The sequence below is a fragment of the Anoplolepis gracilipes genome, chromosome 9 (assembly GCF_047496725.1).
Source record: "Anoplolepis gracilipes chromosome 9, ASM4749672v1, whole genome shotgun sequence".
In the NCBI taxonomy this organism is placed as follows: domain Eukaryota; kingdom Metazoa; phylum Arthropoda; class Insecta; order Hymenoptera; family Formicidae; genus Anoplolepis; species Anoplolepis gracilipes.
In genome coordinates, this window is record NC_132978.1 from 5304787 (window position 1) to 5332305 (window position 27519).

Here is a 27519-nt window from a genome sequence, read left to right on the forward strand (position 1 = left end):
AATAATAAGATAAAAAAATCATTTATAATTTCCATTTATCGAAACATGATAATTAAGATAAATATTTTTATAAAAAGAGAAATAGAGAAATGCACAGAAATAAATTTAAATATTTTGTTTATTCATTTTTAATTTGAAAAAATTTTTTAATCACAAAAATATTGCACGCGTAATCTTAATTTTTTTATCGCTTTATAAAGATCTTCGCCGCACAACAATTATGGACGTAAAAAAAATAGATTGCCAGAGAAAATTCGAATGACAGATAGCTGTAGCAGATTCTCACCTTCTGCCTGTTTTTTTTTTTCGTGATCGATGTTCACGCAGCGTGTCAGATTAAACCGCAAAAAAATCCAGGGAAGGCAATGGCCTGTCGATCAGTCACAATTTTCGCACAACGATCGTGGATTTTCACGAGCGCCGTAGGTGCTCTCGCGAGCGAGCTGAGTCGACGATGCACCTCATCATATGAAAATGCACGCTTCTCGTGCCACGCTTTTCGAGCCTTTTCGGTCTCGAGAGATAATCTCGCGCGTTAGATCGAACGCGCTATAAAAAAAAAAAAAACGAAGCCGATGATTCTCAATACGAAGATGAAGAGGGAAATTGCGAGACGCGCGAATACGAAAAAAAATTTTCAAAATCCATGGAGATGAGAGGAAAATTTTCAAACAAGAACGAAAGGAAATAGAGATGGGTAGAAAATTTCGTTCAGGAGAGGGTGAGGAAAAATAAATTTCATTGAATATAAACGAAGAACACGAAGGGTTGATGTCGAAACGACGAAGAGCGAGTCTGGAAACGACGACGGAGCGGCGCGAACAAGCGCAACGCACGAACGGCGGTCGACGGCCAACTGAGAGTCTCGCTGGAGAACCGAAAGGACGACGCCAGGCGGCCAGCCAGCCGGTGGCGGAGGAGGTAAAGAGGAAGAGGCGGTCATGCGGTTTGCTAATCTCCACCACGCAACCTCCGGCCGGCCTTAACCTGCGATACCCTCTTCCTGCAGGCGCGGTCGGCGATGATCCCCCGGAATTGCGCGCCGACGAAAACAATTTGCCAGGCACCTGGCAGAGTTATTTCAGAGGTCGGAATGCTCCACGGATTTCGCGAATTGAAACGATCCAGCAGGTCGGTTCCGGGATGATGTATCCGTGAAGAAGGAGTTCCAAGTGCCGGAAATTTATGTTTGGAAGAATGATTTCATAACTACACGTCTTTATTTATACCTATATCTTTCCCGAGAAATCGCGAAATACATTTTCCCAATAACTTTTATCACAGATTATATCATTACGCACATTTGAAGCTTTAGAGAAGCAAATATAATTTTACACGTGTCTTTATTTCCTTTGAAAATAGGTATCTGTATTCTAATAATAACAACCGATATTTTGTATATATTTTGCGCTACTTTATAACTTTGTTTTTTTTCCTGATTATTAAAATAATGTTGTATACTTGAAATTAGATAAATTTCTGTTTTATTACTGAAAAACAGTGATTTTCTTAAACGTTTTTCTAGAATTTACTTTTCGATCCAGAGAACCGCACGAGATCGATGCGAAATCATCGTAGAGCGATGTTTCTCGCCGACGAGGTGCGAGACGACCAAAATGTAGGCGCGCGCACGTTCCTATACGCGATATTGTAAACGGGCCAGTGTGCTCCTGACGTGTCGATATATTCCCGCGAAGAAAGGCTCTGCCGCTGAAGCTGAGAAATAGCTTGGCCTCCCGTACCTCGCCCCCATTCCTCGACACCAGGGTGTGTAGCCTCATCGCACCTCACTTTGAATCCTGCGTCGTTCCTTTAACGCTCCGCTTTTACACCAGGTGCGACATCGATCACCGTGGAATCTCAGCGTGATCGAAAAAGATTCGAGAATCTGCATGCGTGAGTCTCAATTGTCGCATTAAACACGAGAAATTACGATCAAAAGTTTGCCAGATTTCTTCGAACCAAAATACACAAGAATGAATCAAGATTAACCTAAAAATATTATTATGTTCAGAGATCTTTATAGACTGCTTTTATAGATTGCTCGATCAGTTTAACAATTTTATATATATATATATATATATATATATATATATATATATCATCGAAAAGAAATTCAAATCACGTTAACGTCGCAACGACATTCCTTTATCGAGCAGAAAGCTGTCCGCCTCGATTTCGAGCGCATCAGCGCGGGAGCACCGACCTGTGACCGATTTTCAAACTCGGCCGCTGACGAGGAATGCTCGTCGACCCACAATCGCGCCAGCTGTCTTTGTGGAGGACGCGGAAGACGTGCCATCGACCATCCAACCCGCTTCGACGGGTTCAGCATTGATCGGTTCACACGCGGGAATTCTCGAGACTCGTCATCCATCCATCGCGTTGCATTCGCCGCTTCGAGTTAATCCGTGATTTGTCAAATGAGATAGAAGGATTTAAAACATTTTGTGACAACGACAGTATGCTGGAAGAGACTTGTACTACACATCTTGAAATTATAGATCATTCAAAACTAATGAGAGTTCAAACTTTCTTTCTAAACTATAAGAAATTGACATGTCTGTCACAGATTAATTTACCTATATTTAAATAATATATGAAAATCCTTATTCTACAATTAATTTGAAGAGTGTACTATTCAAGAATTTTAATGTAATGTTTTGTTAAGAATTTGAGGAAACCTAAACGCAGCGCGATATAGAGAGAGACATTAATTTAAAGTTAAGGATGTTTGGTACCTATTTTTAAAAATATAGGAATTTAATAAAATTTGCACAGATTGTTCTGATACATGTTCAGAGACTTATAAAAAAACCTGCAGTTGATTCACTGAAGCAATCAAAAGTTATAAGGATTTTAATTTGCAATGAATTTACCCGTCGATATTATTATAAATATAATTATTTATATAAATAAGTATAAATATAATTATTTCTGTCCTTTTTAGCCGTTAAATTGATACGATTACAGATTTTCTATCTTATAAAAAATCTGTGATCGTGTTGATGTAAGAGCTAAAATAAATAGAAATAATAATAGGAATTTATTCAAAATTTGCAAAAATATAGTTTAAATATAGAGGAAATATTTGATCACATAATTTTGGTCAAGTACTGACTAGTTCAAAAGATATTGAATATAATTTTCTCAATTTCGTCCTATTATCCGAGATGACATATTATTTATTGTGAAAACGTGGCAACATAGCATTCAGCTGAGCCTTCTTTTGACATTTTAAATAACCTATCTTTTCATCTGAAGAAGCCTCTACAGTCTACAGTCGGACCTCTTATCCTACGACTTTCTTATGCTACGAAACCTCTTATCCTATGACAAAAAAATCCTCTCATGCTACGACCGCGAAAGGGGAATTATATCCCCACTCTCGAATTTTTGTCGTAGGATCAGAGGTTTAAGGGGAAGATTCCGGACCGAATGTCGTAGGATAAGAGGTCCGATTGTATGTATATACAAATATGTAAGCGAGAAGCGACTAGGTCTCATACGTCAATTTGCAATTTGACCAACTTATGAAGAATTACCATGTTGCCACATTTCTTTCTTCTCGGAGAAATGACAAATTATTAAAATTATCAAAGAAATAGTTCAAAATCTTCTATATTTTGTCATTATTCACTATTATAATTTTTATTCTGTCATTTTAATTTACTCTGTACGAGTAAATTCTTTTATTTTTATAATTCAAATTTTGTGCTGTAATGTTGAAATCAAGGTACCGTCAATGATAAAAGTTTCTCATTATAATTTAAGAAACATGAAAATTCTCCGAAAAAAAGCAACAGAAGTTAGAAAATACATTTCTAGCTATGAATAAATAATAAGATTTTATGCAATCTTTATAATAATCATATACTAAGATATATGAGAAAAGTATATATTCGTCAATTTCGACTACTTTTTGCTCCGATTGTAGGTGCTAAACATCCTTAATCTAAAAAATTATTGAAATACCCAATATTGAAAAGAGGAATTTGTTCCCAATCTCCATTGCACTCGCCGCGCTGATTTAACATTTCTGAATGCACGGACACGTGCGTGCCTCGTTGCTTAGAGTGACATGTGTGTATGTGTGTGGACACGGATATTACAGGCGGTGTACGGACGTGCGCGTTTATCGGCACAAATTCGCGCGCGCGCACCACGTCGCCGACCTATTATACGTATTATTAGCACTCCGTCACGCCACCCTGTCATCGCCACGTACACACTCGTGCATACGCGCGCTGACGCGAGATTTCCAAGTCCCATCTGCACGCGATCAGGTGCCACGTCGAGCTTTTCTTGAGCTTCGACTTCATTAAGGGTTGATCCGTCATCAGACACGCGCGAGATGAGCATTCGTTTTTAGTTAAAAAAAAAAAAAAATTAAAGATGAATCTTCTCGGGGAGGATAATACCCAAGTGGACGCTCGGTAGAAGCCGAAACTGGGTTGCCCCCCCACCCCCTCTCACCATAAATGTGCGTCGCCGACCGACAAAACGGGTGAAACAAGAATCGAACGAGCTCGCGCCGCAGTCACCGGGAATGACGAAGCGGGCTGCAGGCACGTCGCTGGTAATTGGATGGACGGCGAGTAATTTATCGAGCCGCTTCAGGTATGACACGCTGCGAGTTTCGACGTCGAATTAGCGCGGGCGCTCCCATAGGAATTAGTCTGCGAAGCAATCTAAGTTTTCCCCGGCGCGGGCAACCGGAACCGCCGAGCCGCGCGAATAGCAAATCATTCGACCTGATACAGACATTACGTATGATCCTCCCCTGAGTCTTCGCTGTAGTAGCAAATCTACATACACATGATTATCAAGTTTACGTCCGCGTAACTTTGGTAAATCAAAGTGGCAGATTCGAATAATTTTCACGTCGACATACAGATTTTGAAAAATCTATTTGATCTTGTAAAACCTACAAAAATAATTCTTCACTTTTTCTGTCTGCACCGACAATTTAAATGGAGACACAGAATGTAATTATTATTTCTTAAAAATGTAAAATAAATTGAATAGTTTTTACATTATAGAGTTATCTAAATGATGAATTAAAAAGTGTAATTAAAAAAAAGTCTTTTATAAATATAGTATCTTTTCTCTCAATAATAGAAAGATGCTTGAAACTATTTCCTTGTTAATGAAGCAACGGATATTTTAAATATACTATAAAATTTATAAAACTTTTTAGCGGATTGCAAGAGCAAGACGAGAATAATAATGAGGGACACAGAATAAGAATGAATAATTTTCGACTTGAACATTACTATACATCGACCAGATACTCAAATAAAGTTCGAGATTCACTCGCTCGTTGAATGAATGATGACTTTTCTCCTATTGAAGCGAAAAGTTTTTCTGTTAATAAAGTGACATTGTAAATTATTTTAATTATGTCATATGAAAATAAATAAATATTATATTATAATAAACTTTAAAATATTATATATATATATATATATGTGTGTGTGTGTGTGTGTGTGTGCGTGTGTGCGTGCGTGCGTGCGTGCGTGCGTGCGTGCGTGCGTGCGTGCGTGCGTGCGTGCGTGCGTGCGTGCGTGCGTGCGTGCGTGCGTGCGTGCGTGCGTGCGTGCGTGCGTGCGTGCGTGCGTGCGTGCGTGCGTGCGTGCGTGTGTGTCTATGTGTAAGAGCTTTTCGATAAACTAGAAAATTCTTATTTAAAAAAAAATATTTATTAGATGCTACACTTTTCTTCACATCTTTGTAAATAATATTGCGACAATAGCACATAATAATAATTTAATTTAATTAATTAGCAAAATTTGATTTAATTAAATGAAATTAATAATAGAAACATGTGATTAAATCCCGAAAATTCAACGCGAGCATTTCATGATAATTTGATTGATTTCAATTCCAGCGCTGACTGAGAGACATTAGCCAAAGTAGAAGAAATCTTAAGTCAAGTGGTGCTGACGTGAATGGACGCTTTCTCAAACTCCATAAAAAAGATAAAGTTTTCGAAACTCATTTAATTATAACTCAATATTTTCTAGCAAAATAACAGACGCGCATGCACGCCTGTGTGTGTGTGCGTGTGTGTGTGTGTGTATGTGAAGAAAGGATATTAAAATTACACCTAATAAATTATAGTCAACTTGATTCATTAGTGAAGTTGATAGTTTAAACAATTATTATCAAAATTTCACGAAATTTTTCAAAAAATAAAAAAATTTATACAATTTTATAATTTTATTAATTCCTTTTTTTATACAATTAAATATAATACTTTTTTCCATTTTTCATATCAGAATCCATATAAGCAATTGATTTTTATTTTGATAATTATGTATTTGAACAGCATTATTATATGCTATGACAAGTGTTCTATTCTTTTTCGTATCATATCCAACTCTATGCACGAAATACGTGACATAAACACTGCAACAATGCGCGGTACGTATCATCTATAAATTATGATGGCATCAATTAATTTTGATACATGATACATTATTATAAATGATCTATATATATCGCATATGAGAAAACCAAATTGCCATTAAATGCAATCCTCGAATTTCGTCACGTGGAACAATTCGAGCCATTCGTAAGTTGCAAATCTTTAAACAATATATAGAAGAGAAAAGCTATTAAAAATTAAAGGGAAATAAAGAAAAAAAAGGGGGAAAAGAATTTTTATAATTTAAAATATAGTTGGCGGAGACAAGAAAACGATATACCTATTATAGTGAAATAATTGTAGAACGTCAAGAGCAATCGAACCGAAGACAAGCCGTTCGCGATTTTACCAAACTCGGGAATTTCGAGACCCAATTACCAACTCTCTCCGGTAGCGCGTATCGAACGGACGTACGTGATTAAACGCTAATTCCGATTTATTCGACGTACGGCCGTAAGTTTAAGCGCGGTGATGGCGTCAATCGCAGGACCGACCACGGCCGCGTTTTACACGCGATCGTCCACCTACGTGCCCGTAATTTACGACTTATCGGCGCCGCGGCGCGGTGTAATTTTCGCACTCGTGCAAAATTACACCGACGCAGAGCCAGTGATCGTCCCAACGGGCTAGTGCACCCTCTCTCGCATCCCACGCTCTCCCTCTCTCTCTCTCTCTCTCTCTCTCTCTCTCTCTCTCTCTGCACCTCTCTGTTTCTCTCTCATGCTCTCGCTCTCTGGAAGTGACGCGAAATCGTGCTCCCGGCGCGGGCGGGCATGTACCGGGATGTCGATACCACGAGAAGCGGATGTCAATAGCACGAAGTCACTCCTCCGGCGAGGGAGAGGCCGCCGGATCCACCGATTTTACAAAGCCCTCGCCGCTCTGTCGCCCGTACGCGCTGGAGGAAAAAAAGCGTTGGCCGAGAAAGCGAGAGCGACGGAGGAATCCTTTAGCTTCGATAGAGAGGGGAAGATGAGATTTTATTATATCGAAAGACTATCTAAGCGTGGACACGCAGAGAAGGAAGAAAGAGAGAAAAAGAGAGAGAAATATATATGTCATATTAGTAATAAAAGTTACTATATATAAGTCGGTATCTAAAGAATGTGCCTCTGCACATATGAAAAATCATTATATTCTAAAAAAAAAAACTCTTTTAAATAGCATCTCATATATCTCGAATCTTGTCTCGGCATAGCACTAACATTTATTTTTAACACTAAATGTGCTCGTTTGATCAACGGAAGAGGACATTTCGCACCTGGATGCCAGAACTATGATTGAAAAAAAAAACAGACATTTCGCACGTGGAAGCCAAAATTAGAATTTAGGAAAACAGGTACTGTGATATCTATATGTCAAAACATCTGGACTCAAGATCAAGCTCTGATGAAGTGATGTAGAAAAATTTAATCTTACAATTAGATTTCGAGTCTCCAGATTAAAAAAAAAAATCGTGACATAATAAAGCTAGTAAGGAAAACAAACACAGAAAAGAAAATAATGATTATCTTAAGACCGAGATAATTAATACACTAATTATTTAGATATCTAAATCGGTTTTACAAAGTAAATGTTAAAAAAAGTTTCAGTATGAAGCATTAAAAAAATGTATACATATATTTATCGTGCATAGAAGAATAAAACTGTCTCACGTCTGAGCAATTGAATTTTAAAAAATTGAACTGACAATGAGAATTAGATGACATTTAACGTTAAACGTATGCTATTGATACTAAATCATCCATTCTATCAGCCATGTTTATTAAAGAGATAAAGAAAAAATAGAAAAGGAAAACTTATATATTTCTTCTCGTATCTCATAATAACCATCCAGAGCGAGATTTTAATCGTCTCCAGGAGCTTTGCTCTCCCGAGTGCCGCTCTTCTTCCGGTTACCGTCTTCTCTTCCCGCGCGTTTTCTTTAGCCTGTCCGAGGCTCTTGGAAAAGTTCAATCCGCAGTACTGCCGGTGACACTCTCCGACGAGTTAGCGGGCGTGTTCCAAGCACGCTTTTGTATTACTTTGCATCGGTCGCCGTTGTACCCGCGTCAACTAGACTTAAAGTCTCCCGTAAAAGAGAACGAGAATATCGCGGGCCTTCAAACACACCATCGGCTTTACAAAGACTTTAACGTTCACGGCTCTCTTATGTCTTTCCGTTCTTATTGAATTCTCCGCGGCATCTCGCCCGATACAGTTTTCTTTATGTTGCGAAAGGGAGAAAGAGAGAAGTAAAATTAAAAATTCTATATACATTTCTCAATTATCTTATAAAATTTAAAAAATTTGCGAAATTTTAACAGATTCAAAAGACGTGGAAAGATATATTTATGCATTATTTTCCTTAACTTAAAGTTACCTTTCACATATTTTTTTCCTAATTTTAAATTAGAAAAATGCATAAATACACAGAAATATACCTTTTTTATATTGCAGACTGTTTGAAAGATTTTTTACAAGCTATCGAGAGAATAGGTATGTTGCATCGTTATCAAATTTGCACCCAACCCAAAACTATTTCAGTGATGGCGCACGTGTTCCACGACTGGTGGAAACAAGCCTTGTTATGCTTGTGTCAACAAAGGACGCATGTTCCTCCCAGAGGCGTGTGCTGCATGCGCGTGCGACGCGCTGGAAGAATGAAAGTAAATATCGAGCGTGCGGCGCAGGTGGACCGGATAAGATTAAACAGCTGTTTCCGCGTTTTATCGGGAGTGCAGTTAACCGCCACGGCCGACTCTCCTGTTCCACTTCTCTCTCCCTCCCCTCTTGTTCTCTTTCTCGAAATGCATTCTTCTTGGGCGCGTTAGCACGCACGTGCAATACCCGCAATAGCGGCAAATGAATTGCGCAAGCAGTTGGGACGGGACCTTTAAGAGAGAAAATAGTTCCCACTAAAACGCGTGCAATAAACTCTATGCGAAATATCTCGAATATTTTGTATCTCATTCCGTTACACATTTTCACATATTCTTTTTACGTATAACGTTGTATGTATATCATAATGCGGATACAAGATAAAAAAAATTAAAACATGTACAACTATTTGTTAAATAGATATAATTTTAAAAGTCAGACTATAAATAAAAAGTATTTACTTTTATAAAGCTAAGAAAAACTGTTTCTGTTTTTCTATCCCACATTACCAACTCTATCAAATATAATTTAAATATAAATATATAATTTGATATAAATATGTGTATATATTTTTATAATATATATTTTATAATATAATTGTAATAAATATAAAAAAATAAAAATATTAATTTCAAATAAAAAATAACTAAAGTCTGATTTATTGAATTGATTTAATTAAACACACACATACTGGAAATATTTTTTATAATCATAATTGTCCTAATTGCCTTTAAAAAACTTCTAGAGATACTCTATAACTTCTATCTAATTAACGTCTATGATACCGCGCATATGATATGGCGTATCACGTTTAATTATACGTAAATCGTCAAAATGAATGTTCTGCGTAACGTAAATACGTCGCGTCTCTCTAGGATTTTATCTGGCGATGTCGCCGGAAAAAAGAAAGCAAGACAGAATGGATAGAAAACAGCTGAGGCGCAGCTGGTTTCTGGCATCGCGACGGCTGGCGTCTCCTTCGCGCGCACGCAGGGACATCGCTCTCTTTACACGTGCGTATGTGTATGCACGCGCACGACGTCTGTGTATAGCACAAACCATCGATGGTAGAAAGCAGAGCCAGAGAGAGTCGATTCCCAATAATATTTTACGCGAGACGATAACAAACCGCAAGAAGAAAAATTAACATTCGCAACCGGTGATCCGCTGCTCTACGAACTTTCGGAGATTCCGTTAATCTGTAAATAATTACGAGCGCTGCTTATCCTGGTTACAACATGAGAGATTACGCCGTTTAAGAATTCGGGAAAGTGAAGATTGTAGAACAAATATTTGAAACTGAGGCAAGAACATGCGAATAAACTTAAACGAAAAAAAAAAAGAAATGTAATTTCAGCAGTCTACTTTTAAATCTTGGTAAAATCTACTTTGAAAAAAATATGACTCGAGGAATGTGATTTCGACTTTGAAATAAAAGGAATTTCCCAAATATGCAATATATAACATCGGTTGTTGTTGTGTAAAAAGATATAGATATAAAGCCATAAATCAAAATATTTGCATTAAAAAAAAATTGTGTCATCCTTTAGTACTAACGATTTCGAATTACACAATATATGTAACATCGGTTGTTGTATTAAAAAGACGGACAAATCCATAAATATCAACATATTTGCATTAAAAAAAAATTCGTCATTTTTTATAATAGTAACGATTCAAGAAAGAAAGCGCGCGACTTCTGGTACATCATCAATGAAACCACGATTTCACATTACGTCGCTACAACGTCGACGTCGCTCACTGTACACTTCGTAGCCGAACACGTGCAGTGGACATTTCGAATGTCTTTCTCCTGAATTAACGCGCCGAAAGAAGTCACGTGAATCTTTCCCAGACGTCACGCCGACTAAGTATAGCGACCCTTGCGCGGATGCAGCCGTGAAAAGCATTCGCATTAATCTCGGCGCCACCTTTGCCAGCCGGACGAACGAAATATTTCACGACGGCGACGGCTACGTCCTCGCTAATGAAATGCCCCAGGTGGCTGGTGGCCGATGGCGACGAATCTCGATTCGCGAATTAAAGCTCTCGAGCGTCCACAAGGACGCTCCCTCCCTCCTCCCTCCCCTCCACGCTGTTTCTCTCTCTCTCTCTTTCTCTCTCATCGCTCACACACTCTCACCGGAATGGAATTGATCAACATCGCTGTACCGTGTGTACAAAGAATTTATTTTGCTCACATTGACATTATTCACAAGCCCGCAACTTACACAATTGATATTCGAGATATGATGTGTAGGCTCGACCTCGATATATCGCGCCATCCGATTCTCTCGTCGCCGATTGATTGATTGATCGTTTGATTAACTCGTATATTCGCAAGCAACACGAAATGTGGTGCATGAATCTGATTTTGGAGTAGGGAGGAGAAAAGGGGGGAACATTATTATAATAAACATTTTCATTCGCTCTCACTTTCTCACTCTCTCTTTCTCTCTTTCCTCCCCTATCTCTCTCTCTCTCTCTTTCATTTATACAGCTCGGCTTTTTTTTTAGCCGGTGTCGGATGTGCAGGATGACGTGTCGGCGTTACTGTGATCGTTGTTGCTCTCCGTCGACGAACTGTCGTTACTCTTTATTCGTCGTTTGCGCAGCTTCGCGAACTGAAACTCCTCGACCGGCACTGTATACCAACAATGGAAGTCATGTCATTAGTCTTCTGGCTAATTACCGTTATTTCTTTTTTTTCTTTTTTTTCTTTTTTTTTTTTTTTTTTTTTTTTTACAGATAGGATAGGAATAAAAAACTTGATCGGGATAAGTCAAATCGCAATGTGTGCAGGAGAACGAGAACAAAGAACAACACTTATATATTTCTCTCTTTCTCTCTCGACCGACCGAAACAATCTTTACAATGTAGATCGTATCGTCTTACAGTAAGAATATGCGCATACAACGAATTTACTTGCGTGAGACCGAGACTTCAGTTTGCGAGATGCAGAATTATCGCGCACCGTCTGAGACGTTAACGAGTCGAAAATGATCTGCTAAATTCGACCGAACGACGACGCATAATCCCCTTCATTTCGCGCGTTCTCGCATCCGTGCGCGAAACCGCGACGTGCATCGACTTAATTTAATTTAATTTTAGCTGAGCTATATACTAAGTTTTGTCGCATCATGGATTGTGTGCGCGGGACTGTTTCTCGATCAAACTGTAAATTGTTATAGACGTACCTATATCGGAGTAGATTGAAACTCTGTGTGCGACGAGGTAGACAACCAACGATCTTTATTTACAATAATGCACTATATAACACATGAACAAGCTTTCCTTGCTATGCGCTGCGAGAAGCAATAAATCGGCCACCGTACATCGAAAGCAGGTTGTTATGCGATATATACATACTTACGCGACAAGTCGGTGAATACGTAATGAAGAGAGAACATGTAAAGTAGTAAACTTCCGTACTTAATGCCTCATCATCGTCTCTAACGTGTACATAATATTTCAGATATATCTAACATGACGCATTTTTTTTCTCACTCATTCGTGATTAAAAGGGAAAAAAAAATTATTTGTATCACTCACGTTAATACTTTCTGTCAATCAATTTCCGTAAATCAACTAGTATATAATATGTATACATATATGAAAATTTACTCTTTGTACCATTCGTATTGCAAACTTGCGTCAGTAATATGACGATTGAATTTTACATGCGAGTAATAATCAAAACTTGTGGAAATAATCGGAAAATATCGGAACGCCGCGTCGTTGCAATTGATATTCTTTCTACAGTGGTTTTGTACTAGCGATTTTCACGAGAGAGAAAGTGCACAAATTGTCAGGTAAAGCGCAATCTTAAGCGAGATACGTCGCTTCTTGTTAACATCGATCTCTAATAGAAATATTCTCTTCAAAATACTCTTTTTATGTGCATTCTCATATAGAAGTACTTACATATACATCTCACAACAATAAAATCATCTGAGTATTTAAACAATTGGTTCAGACTAACAGGTCTCTCTTTTTTTAGTCTCTTACAACAAAGCATAGAGACATATTGACTGATTTATCTCTGCCTAATATACATATTAGAAATATGATGTGTTACCTGAATTAACCGCCCGTTTGTTCCGTAGGTAATTTTAAGTAATTTACATTTGAACATTGATCGAAAAATCATATTTACTCTTTAGCGATATGACTATTTTTAGTAGAGGTTTCATTACCATCTGAGTCGGGATCTCGATCGGCAGCACTGTGAACGGATGGCAATGGCACAATTTCTGGTTCGAGAGGTTTTACCGGGCAATCGACGTCCTCTACAATCACTTCCTCCGCCAAGCTGCTTCTTACCGCCTCTACATATTTACAATAGAGTAAATTATATCTTTTCTTTTTTATAGGTTCTCATTAAAACTATTATATAATTAATTACTACCATTGAATGCCTGTGGATATTGTTGACTCAATTTATTCTTTACCAAACGAATTCTTTTGAAAATATAATCCAGATCTCTCTTCATTTCAACTAAAAGAGCAATGTGCTTTTTGAATTCTGTGCCAGCTGTTTTAAGTCTGTGTACTGACAATTGATTACAATTAGTCAACATCTCGTTAGTTTTTTCAAACCTTTGCAACCTGCAAATATGTAAAAATAAAAAATTGCATTAATAAGTTTTATAAATGTATAAGTATATAAATCAAGGAATAAATTAAAGCATCAGAAATGAAACTCACATCTGTTTTTGAGCACGTATCATAGATTCTACATCCTGCTGATCAACAATACCAGCTAGGCCTTGTACGAATACTTCTGGTGCTGTGTAATTTCTAAAACACTCAAAACTCCCGGTATCCGACTCCGGTGTGTCTTGTGCCGCTGCCATTGTTTTATTATCTCAAAATTATCAGACCTCGAATTTACTTTCATTATCAAATAATTCCATCATGCAATTGTGCCTTGCCTGATAGTATAGGAATCGAATTATCATGAAATTGCTTGTTCGTATGAAATTTCTGTTGATACATCTATTTTGGATGACTCACATAATGAGTACTACGTATTGCAAACATCCAAATTGCACCTGCCCACATATCTCTTCCAACATGTCATATTACGAGAAAAAAATCGTCATCGATCGATATCTTGCAATGGCACTTCTACTGTGTCGAGCTTTTTTGCTTCGTCATCACTTCAATGTACTCGCATTTTTTTTCCAGACGTATCCGGAACGAGAGACATTCGAGGACAATATCCAGTTAGAGACAGAGACAGTCTAACCAAATGACGGCGAGGTTATCGATTTCACTGAATAACATTTGATATTTAATATGATATCACTCTCTTCCCGCGGTATCATTGACAACGCGAAAGAGGCTTCTTATACACACGAGATATCGAACGAATCGTGGGAAGAAAATGCGCGAAGAAATCTCAGCACTCAGCACGCGAGATTGACAGAGAGGCGCAAAAGTCCGCACGACGCACGACGCACGACGCACGACGAACCGCCGCTCGTTGGCGCAACAGCTGTTTTGCCGCTCGATGTTTTCGGGTCGAGCAGTAGAGCGCGTGTAGCATTCAAATTTCCGTCGTGCTGTTGCGACCGTCAACGAGTCGAGAAGAAGTTTTGCGCTGCGCGAGAAGGGTACCTCTCTTTCGATTCTTGCCAAAAACCTACTTGTCATGGCACAAAACGTGAACCCTTTCAGTTCGACGCAAAACACGCCGACGAAAGCAGCCGAGGAGAAGCAAAGCTTGCCTAAGGATAATCACGCGGTTAGCAAACGGTATGTAATAATAATCGGGTCCATTGGCAGGACACTCTAAATGCGAATTTACCGTTTTTGTTTTTCCTTGGATGAATAAAGTCAACCATCAAATGATCAAAAAAATTGTTTTGGATTGTCCAAAAAATCATAACATAATTAGTATCACGTTTTTTTTCCACTGTGAATTATATAACCTAGCCAATTGTTGCGTTGTAAAATGACGCTAATTGAGTATTGTCCATCAGGAATGTTTTGCGAAATTCGCTTTTACAATAATTTGTCTTTCCCTCACTGTGGCCAGCTTATGCAATATATGTATATACATTATTATCACATAGAAATGTTGAAATTTATGTCACGTCACTGTTAATTGTTTAGGTTGCAAAAGGAACTCATGGTGTTGATGATGAGCACTGAGCAAGGAGTATCTGCCTTTCCAGAAGGAGAAAACTTATTTAAATGGATTGGTACTATCACAGGACCAAGAGACACAGTAAGAGACTGTTTTATAAACTATTCTAAATCATCTAACTTTACATAACGTTGCTAATGTTGCAATATGATAGCAAGAGAAAATCTAATACAAGTTTTATACGTTACAGGTATATGCTGGCCTCACCTACAAATTGACTTTAGAGTTTCCACACAGTTATCCATATAGCGCTCCTATAGTACGCTTTGTTACACCTTGCTTTCATCCAAATGTAGATACCGGAGGTAACATCTGTTTGGATATATTAAAAGATAAATGGAGCGCATTGTACGATGTGCGTACTATTTTACTTTCTATACAGTCCCTTCTTGGTGGTAAGTAAAAATAAAACAATAAATCAATGTTACACGATAAATCAATATGTCAATTCAAATCATATCTCTATTATATAGAACCTAACAACGAGAGTCCACTTAATCTTGAAGCAGCAGAACTATGGAACAATCAGACAAAATATAAAAAATATCTAATGGAAGAATATCACAGAGCATGCGATCGAGCACAGAGCAATCGTAATCAACAAGATTCATGATAAGCCATAAATTATGATTTACCGTAATCTACATTTTGTGAATCATTTAATATTATTATTCCTATCAATGATAGGATTGAATGTAAGATTAAATAGAATTTTCTGTACTTCTTTTAAGAGTTATTAAGTACTGTTAAATTTAAATTAAATTTCCTTCTTTTGGCATATGACTATAAGAAAATTCTTAATGAATTATGTCTATATTGCATAACATTTATAACTTATATTTCGCAAGATTTTTAAAAACTTTTGTAAGAGCGATATGTATACAAATTCATGTATTCACTGATATTAGGACGATTGCACAAGAATTGCATTTATTTATTTTTATTGTGTAGAAACATATGTATTGGTTTTTCGATCATTACCGCCATTTCTCATATTTTACACGTACAGTATTTGCACTTGATATTTGTGTGTTTCCATTTTTACCATTACTGTATAGTTCTCAAAAATAAATATTTTAATGATCGTACAGTCGTTCGTCATTTACTTCAAAACATAATTTATAATTTTCTAATTTATACAATTCTGTCTACTATTTTTTTAGTGAAAATGTATATACAAACACACATATAACAGTATTAGTTCCAACATACAATTAATATTGTATAAAAGGTAAATAAATATTTGTAATACAGAATAAGAAAGGATATATCTGTATCATCAGAAAAATATAAACTCGAATATAAATATTTATCATTTTTATATGAACGTGATTAATACGCGAATTTCCCGCCAATAGATTTTTTTATATATATTTTTAAAATAACTTTTATAAACTTGTATATTTTATTCTATCCCTATAATGATAATTTATATTAATATTTATATTAATTTATCAAATATATATTTAATGTGAATAATAATATATTTAATATGATTTTTGTATTTAAACTGTATACGTCGTTATAATCATGACGAAGCTACATAAAATGATAAAACTGAGCACATTGCTTTCAGCGACATACTGCGGTTAGTAGTCACTCGTAGTTGTCAATAAGTCGTAAACTGTACAATGTGGTTAAGCACGTGTGTTCGTTTCGCGGGTACATTATGCAGAACGGTAGAGTCCAAGTTGAGAAGTACTTTGTCCATTCGACAATTGTCAGTGATGACGGATAAAACTCGTAAGATTGAGGTATGTAAAGAAAAATATTACAAATGTAAATATAAAATGGCAGATCACGTTATTTGTTGTTTTACCATTGATCTACCAGTTTCTTGCACTTTTATGCATTGACAATGCTGTTAAAAGGAATATCATTTAAAAGGAAAGAAAAATCAAAGTGGATGGCACGGAAATAAATTACGCCAGAGTCGGTAAAGGTGATCATCCAGTGTTATTGTTACCTGGCGCGTTAGGTAAGTATGCAACACATAATATATATCATCTATAATTGCGCTGAAGGAGAGATAAAGCGTTTCACAGAGCACACATTTACTCTTCTTAATACTTGCTGCCATCTATCGGGTGTTAATATTCGCGCACGCGGTATAATATTTGAATTGCTTGATAGAAGAGAAAAGACAGCGATTCCTGCATTATTTTAGTTTTAGTAATTAAAAAAATATAACATTCTTAAAATTATTTTGTTTTCTTTTATCATTTCTTGTTACCATTTTATTATTATTTTTCTCATTATTATTGGTGTTATTATCAATTATTTATATTAAACTTGCATTATTATAAATTAATTAATAACAACACAAACGATAAATGATAGATAAATAAATTATGTATATTTGTATATAAATATATGTATATAAATTTTAATTGTCTTTTTTTCCTATTTTTTATTACCAGTTTTTAATATTATTTGTTCTGCTATCAGTTATTTATTTATAATGATTGTACGCAAAAATGCAATGCATAACTGTTAATTTTAATAAATTAACATAAATGTCATTTAGGTGATTTTAGAATTAGAGTGATTGCAATTTTAGAAATTTATTATCTATTAAACTGATATATTTCAGGAACAATATGGACTGATTTCAAACCGCAGATCGAAAATCTAAACACAGACAAGCTGACGATAGTGGCATGGGATCCACCCGGTTATGGAAAGTCGCGACCACCCGATAGAAATTTCCCGGACGATTTCTTTCAGCGCGACGCCTCATGGGCTCATAATTTAATGCAGACGCTGGGCTATTCGAAATTTTCTTTAATCGGCTGGAGCGACGGCGGCATCACATCGCTTCTGCTTGCCTCAACGTATCCCGAGAGCATTCGTAAGATGGTGGTATTTGGTGCGAACGCATATATACACCCGGACGAGACAAAAATATATGAAAGTACGATTTTTTCATTTGCACACATATATATAATACTTACCTAAAGCCAAAAAGATTTTTTTCATCTCTTTTTAATAATAATATAATTTAGTAAAATGACGTTAAGATTTATAAAAGTTTGCTAAGATGTTACGATTTGAGGAAATTGATAAATTTTTCCAAAATTCGAAAAACTTTTAAAATTCTCAGAAATATTAATTTTGTTAACTTGCTAAAAATTATATATTAAAAAAAATATTTTGCTAGTATTTTATCGAGATTGTGTTAAATATTTTGTTTTTTTATTCGAAAATCTTTATAAAATATTACTGTCTAGGCATCAGAGACATCAACAAGTGGTCGGAAAGAATGAAGGCACCTATGATACAAGTCTACGGCGAGGATTATTTTAGAAAGACTTGGTCGGATTGGGTAGACGCTATGTTAAAATTGTACGAAAAGCAAAATGGTAACCTGTGCAAACAAGTTTTATCGGAAATAAAATGTCCGACATTAATTATTCACGGAAACAAAGACGCAGTAGTTTTACCGGAACATCCGACGTATTTGAAGCAAAATATCGCCGACTCAAAGTTTGTATTTCTTTATAAATTTTAAAAAATTAGGGTGATTTACGAAATTTATTTTTACTACATATATAATTTTTTTGTATTACAGGGTGCATATTTTGGAAAAAGGTGGACATAATCTTCATTTGAGATATTTTGAAGAGTTCAATAATTTAGTGACTGATTTTTTGTTGAGTGAATCAAAAATATAATAAATTTGTTGTAATAATATTGATAGCAATATTGATATATTGGTATTATTATATATGGTGATTAACATTTATAAAATTTATACAGTCTTTCTAAAAGATAGAGCAGTTTGTTATACTATGTTATTGTATACTGAATAATATACTTTATATTGCAATATTGATTGATGCAACATTTCTTCTTGTTTTTATCTTTAAAGTTTTAATTATTATACAAAATCATATCTTTTAACATCTTTATTTTCAGTGATTTATTTGGCATCTTTAGCATAATTTAAAAAGATTATTTTATACATATTTAGTCAAAAATTAAAATAGTACGAATTTAATGCTTTCGTTATATGGATCTATAAATTTAGATAAATAATTGAATATTTATATTTGAAAACACTATAACAGATACTCAATTTCATAATGATTCAGACTATTAAAAATATATAATTGAAAGATCTCAAATATCTAAATATCTGAAAACTTATGGATATAATGGGACCGTGAATGATTCAGTTATACAAAACCTTGCACAGGTAATTAATTTTGTATTGGTAAATAATTTATAATAGTTATTTTAATGGATGATGTAATAAAAATATATGTATATGTAGGTATTATTGTTACATTTTAACATATACGATATTGAAATATGTGTAGGTGCTAGAATCTTATCAATGTCAAATTCCTGACCAGATACAAATGGATCACTGTTTTTCATAACACTTGTGCATAGTAGTTTAATGGGAAATATTATATTTGATAAATCACAGCAAATTAACTGCATCTTTTTATAACGCAACTATTTATACTATAATATATTATAATATATATATATATTCTCTAAAATATTTTCATGTTTATTTATAATAGATAAATTTCATTCTGGTATGAATATAGTGAAAAGAATTGGACTAGACATAGACGGTATTAAAATTATGAAAAGCTATGTGAAGAATATTTGAATTTTTATAAAGAAATCTATAAAGTATAAGTTTTTTTTAAACACATTTCAATCTAAAATATATTTCTTTTATTAAAGAAACATTGTCTCTATTCGATTTTCTTCATGTATAACATGTTATTTTGTCATATATGTATAAATATAAAAAAAAATTTATAATTTATATATATAACTGCAATCTCAGACTGGTGTATAAACCGTTTATATTTCATCTAATAGTATTTTGTCAATAACAAAATGTAGCATAAAAACAAGTTCATCATAAAAGTATCACTGCATGACACCGAGTACCGTGCTTTATCGATATACATGGAGAAAATTTTATATTAAAAATTACTATGGTATATAATAACTGTGGACCATTAGAAACATTCCAAGTTAAAATGCTATGTAAAACTGTAAAAATTTACGTAATTTACGTAAATTAATAATTTTTACGTAAATTACGTCAATTTTTACAGTTTTATACAGCATTTTAACTTGGAATGTTTCTAATGGTCCACAGTTACTACATACCATAGTAATTTTTAATATAAAACTTTCTCCGTGTATATATACATGTAAAAAACACTGTTCGCGGCGCCACTAATCGATCAATGTCCGGTGAATCTCGAGATCGCTGCAATCAGCTTCCCCCTTTTTACTGCACCCTCGAGGAATTTGCAACGGGTGGTTCACGTATCTAGCCGGCGCATCCGATATCATTATAATCGGCTATCACTAACCCTTAATTCACGACGCGACAACGAATTCGAAGCGACAACTCCAGTGAAGTGCGGAGCAGCTGCGATTCATCCGCACAAATTTTTTATACGCGACAATATACTTGACTATGCATTTTTGTCACGCCTTTTATCATACTGTTCGTTATGCATTGCGTTATATATTTCACTCAACACTCGCGACGAATTATGCGCGAAATCCACTTTCGGAGTATGAGAAAAATGGACTAACTGCGATTTCGAAGCAGAGCTACAACACCCTGCCATCGATCATGACCGATTACGATGCCGGCGTGCGGTTGACAGCGATACTTGACGTAACAGCGGACGCGTGACATTTCGCTCGACACTCCCGACGATAGTTCGTGCGCGAAACTCACTTTCGGCGACTCGAAATCGCGAAAAACACACGGAACGACTTTTCGAATCCAACCTGCCGCGTCCCGAGCCGTTCCGTTATTCCACGTATCGAACCTTGCTTGCGATTCTCGAAACGACGACGCTCTCGATGCAGCGGACCAATCATAGCACTCAGCTCGTTCAAGCGCGTCAGCCATAGGAGGATAGTTCGATACACGCTTGCGATTCTTGAAATGTCGATGCCAGCCAATCGCAGTGATTTCGCTCTCTTTTTGAAGATCACTTCACGTAAACTGCTTGCAAAATAATGCATATAACTTGAATAAGATACAGAGAGTCAGAATATCCGACATGTTGAAATAATCGCGTAAAAAGGCAACTGAGACTATCGTACCTTGTCTAATTTTGAAAGAGTTAAATATTTTCAAAATATATATGCTCTCAGTACTCCTTTCCCCCTCTAGGAAAGCTATTCACGATATACATAATTAATGTAAGCGAACGCGCGATGATGAAGATCCGCGATACGGAACGGCTTGATAGATTATACGTGGTATTTGAATGCACTGTATGAGAAAGACACGTTCAACACTCCCGAATTCGCGTGCAAAGTCCATCGCATCGTCACGGTATCATGATTCACAAAAAAATACCGGACGATTTCTTTCGAATCTCGAACCGGCGTCGCGACACATCCATTATTACTATTCTTGACGGATGCGCTCGAGACAGCGGGCCAATCATAGCGCTCGCTTCAGTGCAACTTTAAGGCCGATATTACATTTATCGTATGACAAATGTAATAGTACCCTTAAAGTGTCTATACACTAGATGCAGCAAAGATTAAAGCGCGAACTATGACAAATATTATATTAATGTATAAATAATAGAATGTAGGTAGATCAATGTATGACAATTTTTCAAATACAGTCGGACCTCTTATCCTACGACCCTCTTATGCTACGAAACCTCTTATCCTATGACAAAAAATCCTCTCATACTACGACCGCGAAAGGGGAATTATACCCCCACTCTTAAATTTTTATCATAGGATCAGAGGTTTAAGGGGAAGATTCCGGACCAAAAATGTCGTAGGATAAGAGGTTCGACTGAAATAATCGATAACACGAGAAGAAACGATTATCATATCTTGATTATTATATTAAAAGGTTTTTTGGGTAGAATTAAATTAAATGTTGCGTGCAATGAGTTACAGGCAATTATTTTAACGTATCGTTGGATCACTACACATATAATTATACATATTTGAAATAACAATAGATAAAATGGACAATTTATGCCTGAAATGTAATGTTAATTATACATCTAATCATATGCTAATAACTTTTTTTAGTTGTTAAATATAATGATAACATTTTTATTTGTTTAAAATTTTGGAAAAGTGATCAAAATTTGTCTTAAAAAAAGCGAGAAAAATCTTTATTTTAATAGTAATATATTTTTAATAATAATGACAACAATAACAACTTGATGATAATTGATAACAATATATTTATGTTTTATTTATTGATATGTAATCGCACTTTGTTTTAACTAGACATATCAATAACACATCACTAATAAGATATACCAGAATTGTTTCTTGATATTTATTATATATATTGCTTTTATGAAATAATACGTATATATCAATTAAATTTGATATTTCAATCGCTTATGTTAATTTATATACATATACGCGTGTATGTATTGTGCAATTCATATTGTGCAATGCATAGTTTATATATGTATAGTTAAGCCAAATATTTCATTTTTATCTTAATTTATTACATGTATATAATTACCGCGAATAGATATAATTTAATCTATATAATTATTCTAACACATAGTTATTTATAAAAAAATATTGTCTTGAAATTCTGTTTCAATTTACTGTTCTTAACTATCAATGGTTATATATATAATATATTCTGCTCTTTTCGATGTAATAGCATATAATTTTAAAATAATTAATCGAAATGTTGTTTGGAGTGTTTCAAAATAGAATAACTAATAATACATTTTTCTAATAAATAATTCGAAAAAACAGAATTTTATGTGTGACTTTGAGAAAGATCAAAGATCGTAGTCGACCTATGACCGATTCTTGTCATACTCAGCATGTTGATATATGTACCGAGAAATCTTTCATATATGGATAGAAAGCGGTCTTGTGCTACTTATTATACAAATGCCTTTAGGTCCAAAAGAGGGCCAGCGATGTTTTATTTCGTTTTGACTGACGATTGAATGGATGGTTAACCAAACGGCAGTCTGCGATCCCAAATAGCGCTCCATAGGGGTTCGTAACCTAATATCGAAATAGAGATAAAGTGCCACTATCTAAATTGAAGGTGTGGTTCATGAACTTTTAATGCCGACCCATTTTGATTGAAAGATAGTTTGAGGCTTAATTTCTCTAGTTTTCTGCCTATTCAGGAAATAGATAGGATTAGAAGTAGATTAGAAATAAAACAAGTTGAAACATGCCGTTTTTCAAAAATTATAGCGATAAATATTGCACAATAAAAAAGTGAAAGATATTTTATGTTAAATATCATAAAAATATGTAATTTATAAATATTAATCTTAAATAGAAATTTGTGTATTTGAACTGACAATGAGATAAATCTATAATTTACTCTAGTTGTTTTAAATTATACAGATATGAATTTAGAATAAACTTGACAATTATAGACTTGCTTCGCTCTTGTATCCTTAAACTGTATTTTATTAGAACATGTGGATTATAGTGTTAAAGATTTAAAGATAAATACTTTCAAAATTTGTGAATAAGAGGAATCAAACAATTACAGGATATACAATTGTATTACTGCGAGCGTATTCTACTTATGTACGCAAGAGCAAACAATTTTGTACTTTTTATATGTCGACATTTACATTTCCGCTGAGATGTTACAAAGTCATGCTCTGCGGAACGTGCGTTTTAATTTTTCGCACTAGATATGTCTACATGACGTGTGCACAAATTTGAATATCACGTATTTCCGAATATTCTAGAGAATATTTTTGCATTAATTAAATTTTATCGTGAATCTAAGCTTAATTTCTGTTTCCAATAAATAAAAAAAATTTATGTGTTACAACACAACAATCTGTTTTTACTTCACCCTCCTCCTTGTGAATTAATATCTTTCTTTATTCGATTAAATCAGACGTATGTATTTTCTTCATAAATTACAATTTACATTTTTATCTGCACGATTTGTAAATTATATCGCAATAATCTTGAAAAAAAAATTAAATTTAATAAAGTTACGTTATAAATGCAGTAAAAATTATAAGAAACTAGAGATTATATAGGTCGCAGATTGCACGTTTATCCGTTGCAGCAGAGAAACGTATAGAAGATGCGGGCGATCGAAAGAAAGAGCAATAAAAAAAAGTAGAATGTAGACTGCAGCGGGTGTAGCCAAATATGGGCAAGTGGTTCCTCCCTCTTCGATCAAGTAAACCTCTGTCTCTCTTTTTTTCTTCGCGTATTATCTCACTTTCTTTTTTTTTACTTTTCGTGAAACGGCATAGGAGAAGAGCATGTCTTCTTAAAAAAAAAAAAAAAAAAAAAAAACGTCAGGATTCGCGCAAGTGCGTCTTCGAATCTCCCTTTTTCCTTTTCCCTCGTCCTTAATCTCGAGGATCCATAACGATAAAACATATCGAATCGTCTCGTTCTCTCGACACCGTACGGAAACCAATGAAAGTTATTACATTGCGGGCGTATAACGATAAAATAATCAGTTAAATTCCATAGATCTTAAATTTGTTTTTTTTGATATATTTTTTAAAAGATCGTACAAATATAAAGTTTATAATTATACTCATAATTAATTTATGAATATAATAATATGTGATATGTGATATGTAATAAACATATATGATAAACTATAATCACAATTCTATGTTGATTTATCAATTATGATCGCATTTAAAGAATTATATTCTCGTGATTTAATTTCACTTCTGATTTAATCCTTAGTTTCTCTCTCTCTCTCTCTCTCTCTCTCTCTCTCTTTCTTTCTTTGGACAATCGAATATCATAATGGATTACTCTGGATTTGTATTGCTCCACGCATTTTGTCGATGTAACAGTACAAAAACGACTAACAATCGCCTTGTACGGCCCACCCAACGTCGTGAAACTTCTGACTCTTGATTCCTTCTTCATTAAGTGGGGGATCTTTTATTGCCTTTAAATGGCATCGATGGTATCGACATGACGCATTGTGTGTAATATCTAGCGGTCAAATAAAAAAAAACGAACATTACAATATATAGCTATTATCCACATTATATTAGCTTTGCGCGAAATGAAGTAAAAATACATATAAAGTAAAACCGGAAAAATTATATTTGTTAAAAAACAAAATTATATTAATGAAAAACTTTAACTTCAACATATATCATAGTGGCGTATAGTAAAATAGTGAAGCGTATAATAAAAGTGTTATAAATTGAAAATATTTGTATTGTCATTCATATATACAGGATGCCCGGTAATTCGTAAAAAATCTTTCGTGTACAAATAGAGCGGATCAAACTGAGCAAAAAAGTTCTGTATCGTTTTGCAGTTTCCAGAATAATTATTGAGAAATTAATTAAAAAATATCGACCATTTCGTGTGAGTATTAACACGTGGCGAAAAAAGCCAGCCCGCTGTCATGCGGTTGCTAGTCACACGCATAGTAATCATGTAACAGCAGGTTGTCTTTTCGCAGAGCGCTAATATATTGGTCAATATTTTTTAATTAATTTCTCAATAATTATTGCGAAAATCGCAAAATGGTAAAGAAGGTTTTTGCACAGTTTGATCTGCTCTATCTGTACACGAGAGATTTTTTACGAATTATCGGACACCCTGTATATGTGTCAATCAAAAACTCTATTTTATTTTTTTTTTACATAGTATAAAAAACATGATTAATTTCTCTCTAAGCAGGTTTATGTGCGTGACAATCTCTAATTTTCTGCTATTTTGCTTCTATTAAAAATCGAGAACGTGCGAATGCAATCTCTTTCTTCTCAAGGTAATGGATGTAATCCTACCTATACAGAATCAGACGCCGAGAGAGCGACTTCGTTCTCCTTCGTCGCGACACATACATGTCGTTGGCGACCTCCACGAGCGAAAAACCATTTACGGCAAACACGTGGAGTCATTGTCGTCTGTCTTTTCGAGCTCACGTATCGTTCGATCCCATGAGAAAGTGGTCATGTCTCAAAATCTTGGCCTGGATAAGGAGACCTCCCTCGAATGACATCTCTAAAAATGCAGAGCCGCACGATTTCGCCGTGGCTTTTTGTGAATGTCGCGAATTCCAATAAAATGTAATTCCGTTATACTTAACTTATTTTCCCATATAAAAAGAAACTGACTACATTGACGAAAGAAAAATTGACAACGTAACAAATAATGTGTATGTGACATATATTTATTAACATAATTTATAGTATAGTACCAAAAAAATACAGAAATGAATATCTAGCGTGTCAGATATCGATTGTATTACCTCCATCTTTAAATTCCTGATCAAGAAAATTTGAAAATATATTATAAGTTTATATATTCTGTTATATTTCAGATTTTAGTAAAAACAATTTTCTGTTTTCTACTCTCTATTCTGAAATTTTGTGTTTCTATTGAATTTCAAATGATAATAGTTAAATACGTTTGTATTAAAATGCCATTATATATTATTTGTATCAATTAATTTTATTATGTAACACTAATGGATCGCATTTAAACTATGTGTGTAAAATTAAGTTTACAATCTAAAGATTAATTAAAGATTATAAATAAATAAAACAAAGTAATCGGAAATACATGTATCCGTTTGACATTATCTAAAAATAAATCTTTTCGAGCTTTTGAGTAATATAATAGCTACTACTCAATTAAACTCTCGACTATTAACTCCCTACGTCTCGATTACGTCAGTAAGAAGACAAATAAATAGGCCTACGGAAGCATTTAACCGTATCTGTTGTCGTTCACCTTCTTAGGATCAATAAAGTACCAGGCGAGGCAAGGTCTAGTCTGGTCGCTCCTCTCTTCAGTCATCAATTCTGTACTTACAGACCACAATATCTTATCTTTATACATATATTTTTATTAAAATAGCTTGACATGTGACAAAGTCAATTTGCCTTACATTTTATATCTGTAAGTTCCATAGTTTTAATATTCAAATATGAATTTTAATATTTTATAAGTTGCACTAATTTATTTATTAATTACTAAGATTATATAACTTTCTAAATTTCTCCCGAAAATTTATTCTCGATTATTCTTATACGAAAGCAAACGTTTACATTCGCCATTAACCGGCTGGTCGTCTGGTCTCTTCAGAAATGGGAATCGCACCCGACTCACCCTGCGGCGAACGTGTTATATATATAGACGATATCGATCGTCGACGATGACTCAATGTTGTTTCTGAATCAAGGTAATTTTGTATGAGAAACCCCTTGTCACGATCGTTTGTTTCATCGAGGTGCGTTTCGCGCGTAACTCGCGAAAATTCTGTACGTTTCGCGCAAGAGGGTGGGAACGCATTTAGGGGGTGAAA

The 27519-nt window shown here is 34.8% G+C and overlaps 4 protein-coding genes across 5 annotated transcripts in view; 2 read left to right on the top strand and 2 right to left on the bottom strand.

Annotated features, from left to right (window-relative positions):
* Nvy (CBFA2/RUNX1 partner transcriptional co-repressor nervy) overlaps window positions 1–2045 on the bottom strand; it is a 43793-nt gene extending 41748 nt beyond the window's left edge. Inside the window, exon 1 of the mRNA XM_072898854.1 lies at window positions 287–2045. The gene's annotated coding sequence lies outside the window, so the exon portion shown is untranslated. The remainder of the gene's footprint in view (window positions 1–286) is intronic.
* A 9145-nt stretch (window positions 2046–11190) lies between these two features.
* On the bottom strand, window positions 11191–14556 carry LOC140669221 (kxDL motif-containing protein CG10681). Of its 2 annotated transcripts, XM_072898858.1 has the most exons (5): window positions 14087–14556; window positions 13778–14004; window positions 13479–13678; window positions 13267–13398; window positions 11191–11714 (listed from the first exon to the last, which is right to left on the bottom strand). In XM_072898858.1, exons 2-5 carry the CDS (start codon window positions 13924–13926, stop codon window positions 11584–11586), a joined length of 612 nt encoding a protein of 203 aa, XP_072754959.1. In that variant the 5' UTR covers window positions 13927–14004; window positions 14087–14556; the 3' UTR covers window positions 11191–11583. The 2 variants fall into 2 exon arrangements, with proteins under 2 accessions (XP_072754959.1, XP_072754958.1); XM_072898857.1 differs by having other exon boundaries at window positions 11192–11714; window positions 13778–14556.
* Window positions 14557–14598: 42 nt separating this feature from the next.
* Vih (ubiquitin conjugating enzyme vih) lies at window positions 14599–16312 on the top strand. Its single transcript, XM_072898859.1, has 4 exons — window positions 14599–14830; window positions 15191–15305; window positions 15415–15619; window positions 15698–16312. The coding sequence occupies exons 1-4, from the start codon at window positions 14727–14729 to the stop codon at window positions 15835–15837; spliced, it is 564 nt and encodes a 187-aa protein (XP_072754960.1). The 5' UTR covers window positions 14599–14726; the 3' UTR covers window positions 15838–16312.
* Window positions 16313–16782: 470 nt separating this feature from the next.
* On the top strand, window positions 16783–18994 carry LOC140669308 (valacyclovir hydrolase). Its single transcript, XM_072899020.1, has 5 exons — window positions 16783–16978; window positions 17112–17202; window positions 17818–18138; window positions 18455–18710; window positions 18796–18994. Exons 1-5 carry the CDS (start codon window positions 16856–16858, stop codon window positions 18896–18898), a joined length of 894 nt encoding a protein of 297 aa, XP_072755121.1. The 5' UTR covers window positions 16783–16855; the 3' UTR covers window positions 18899–18994.
* Window positions 18995–27519: the final 8525 nt, after the last annotated feature.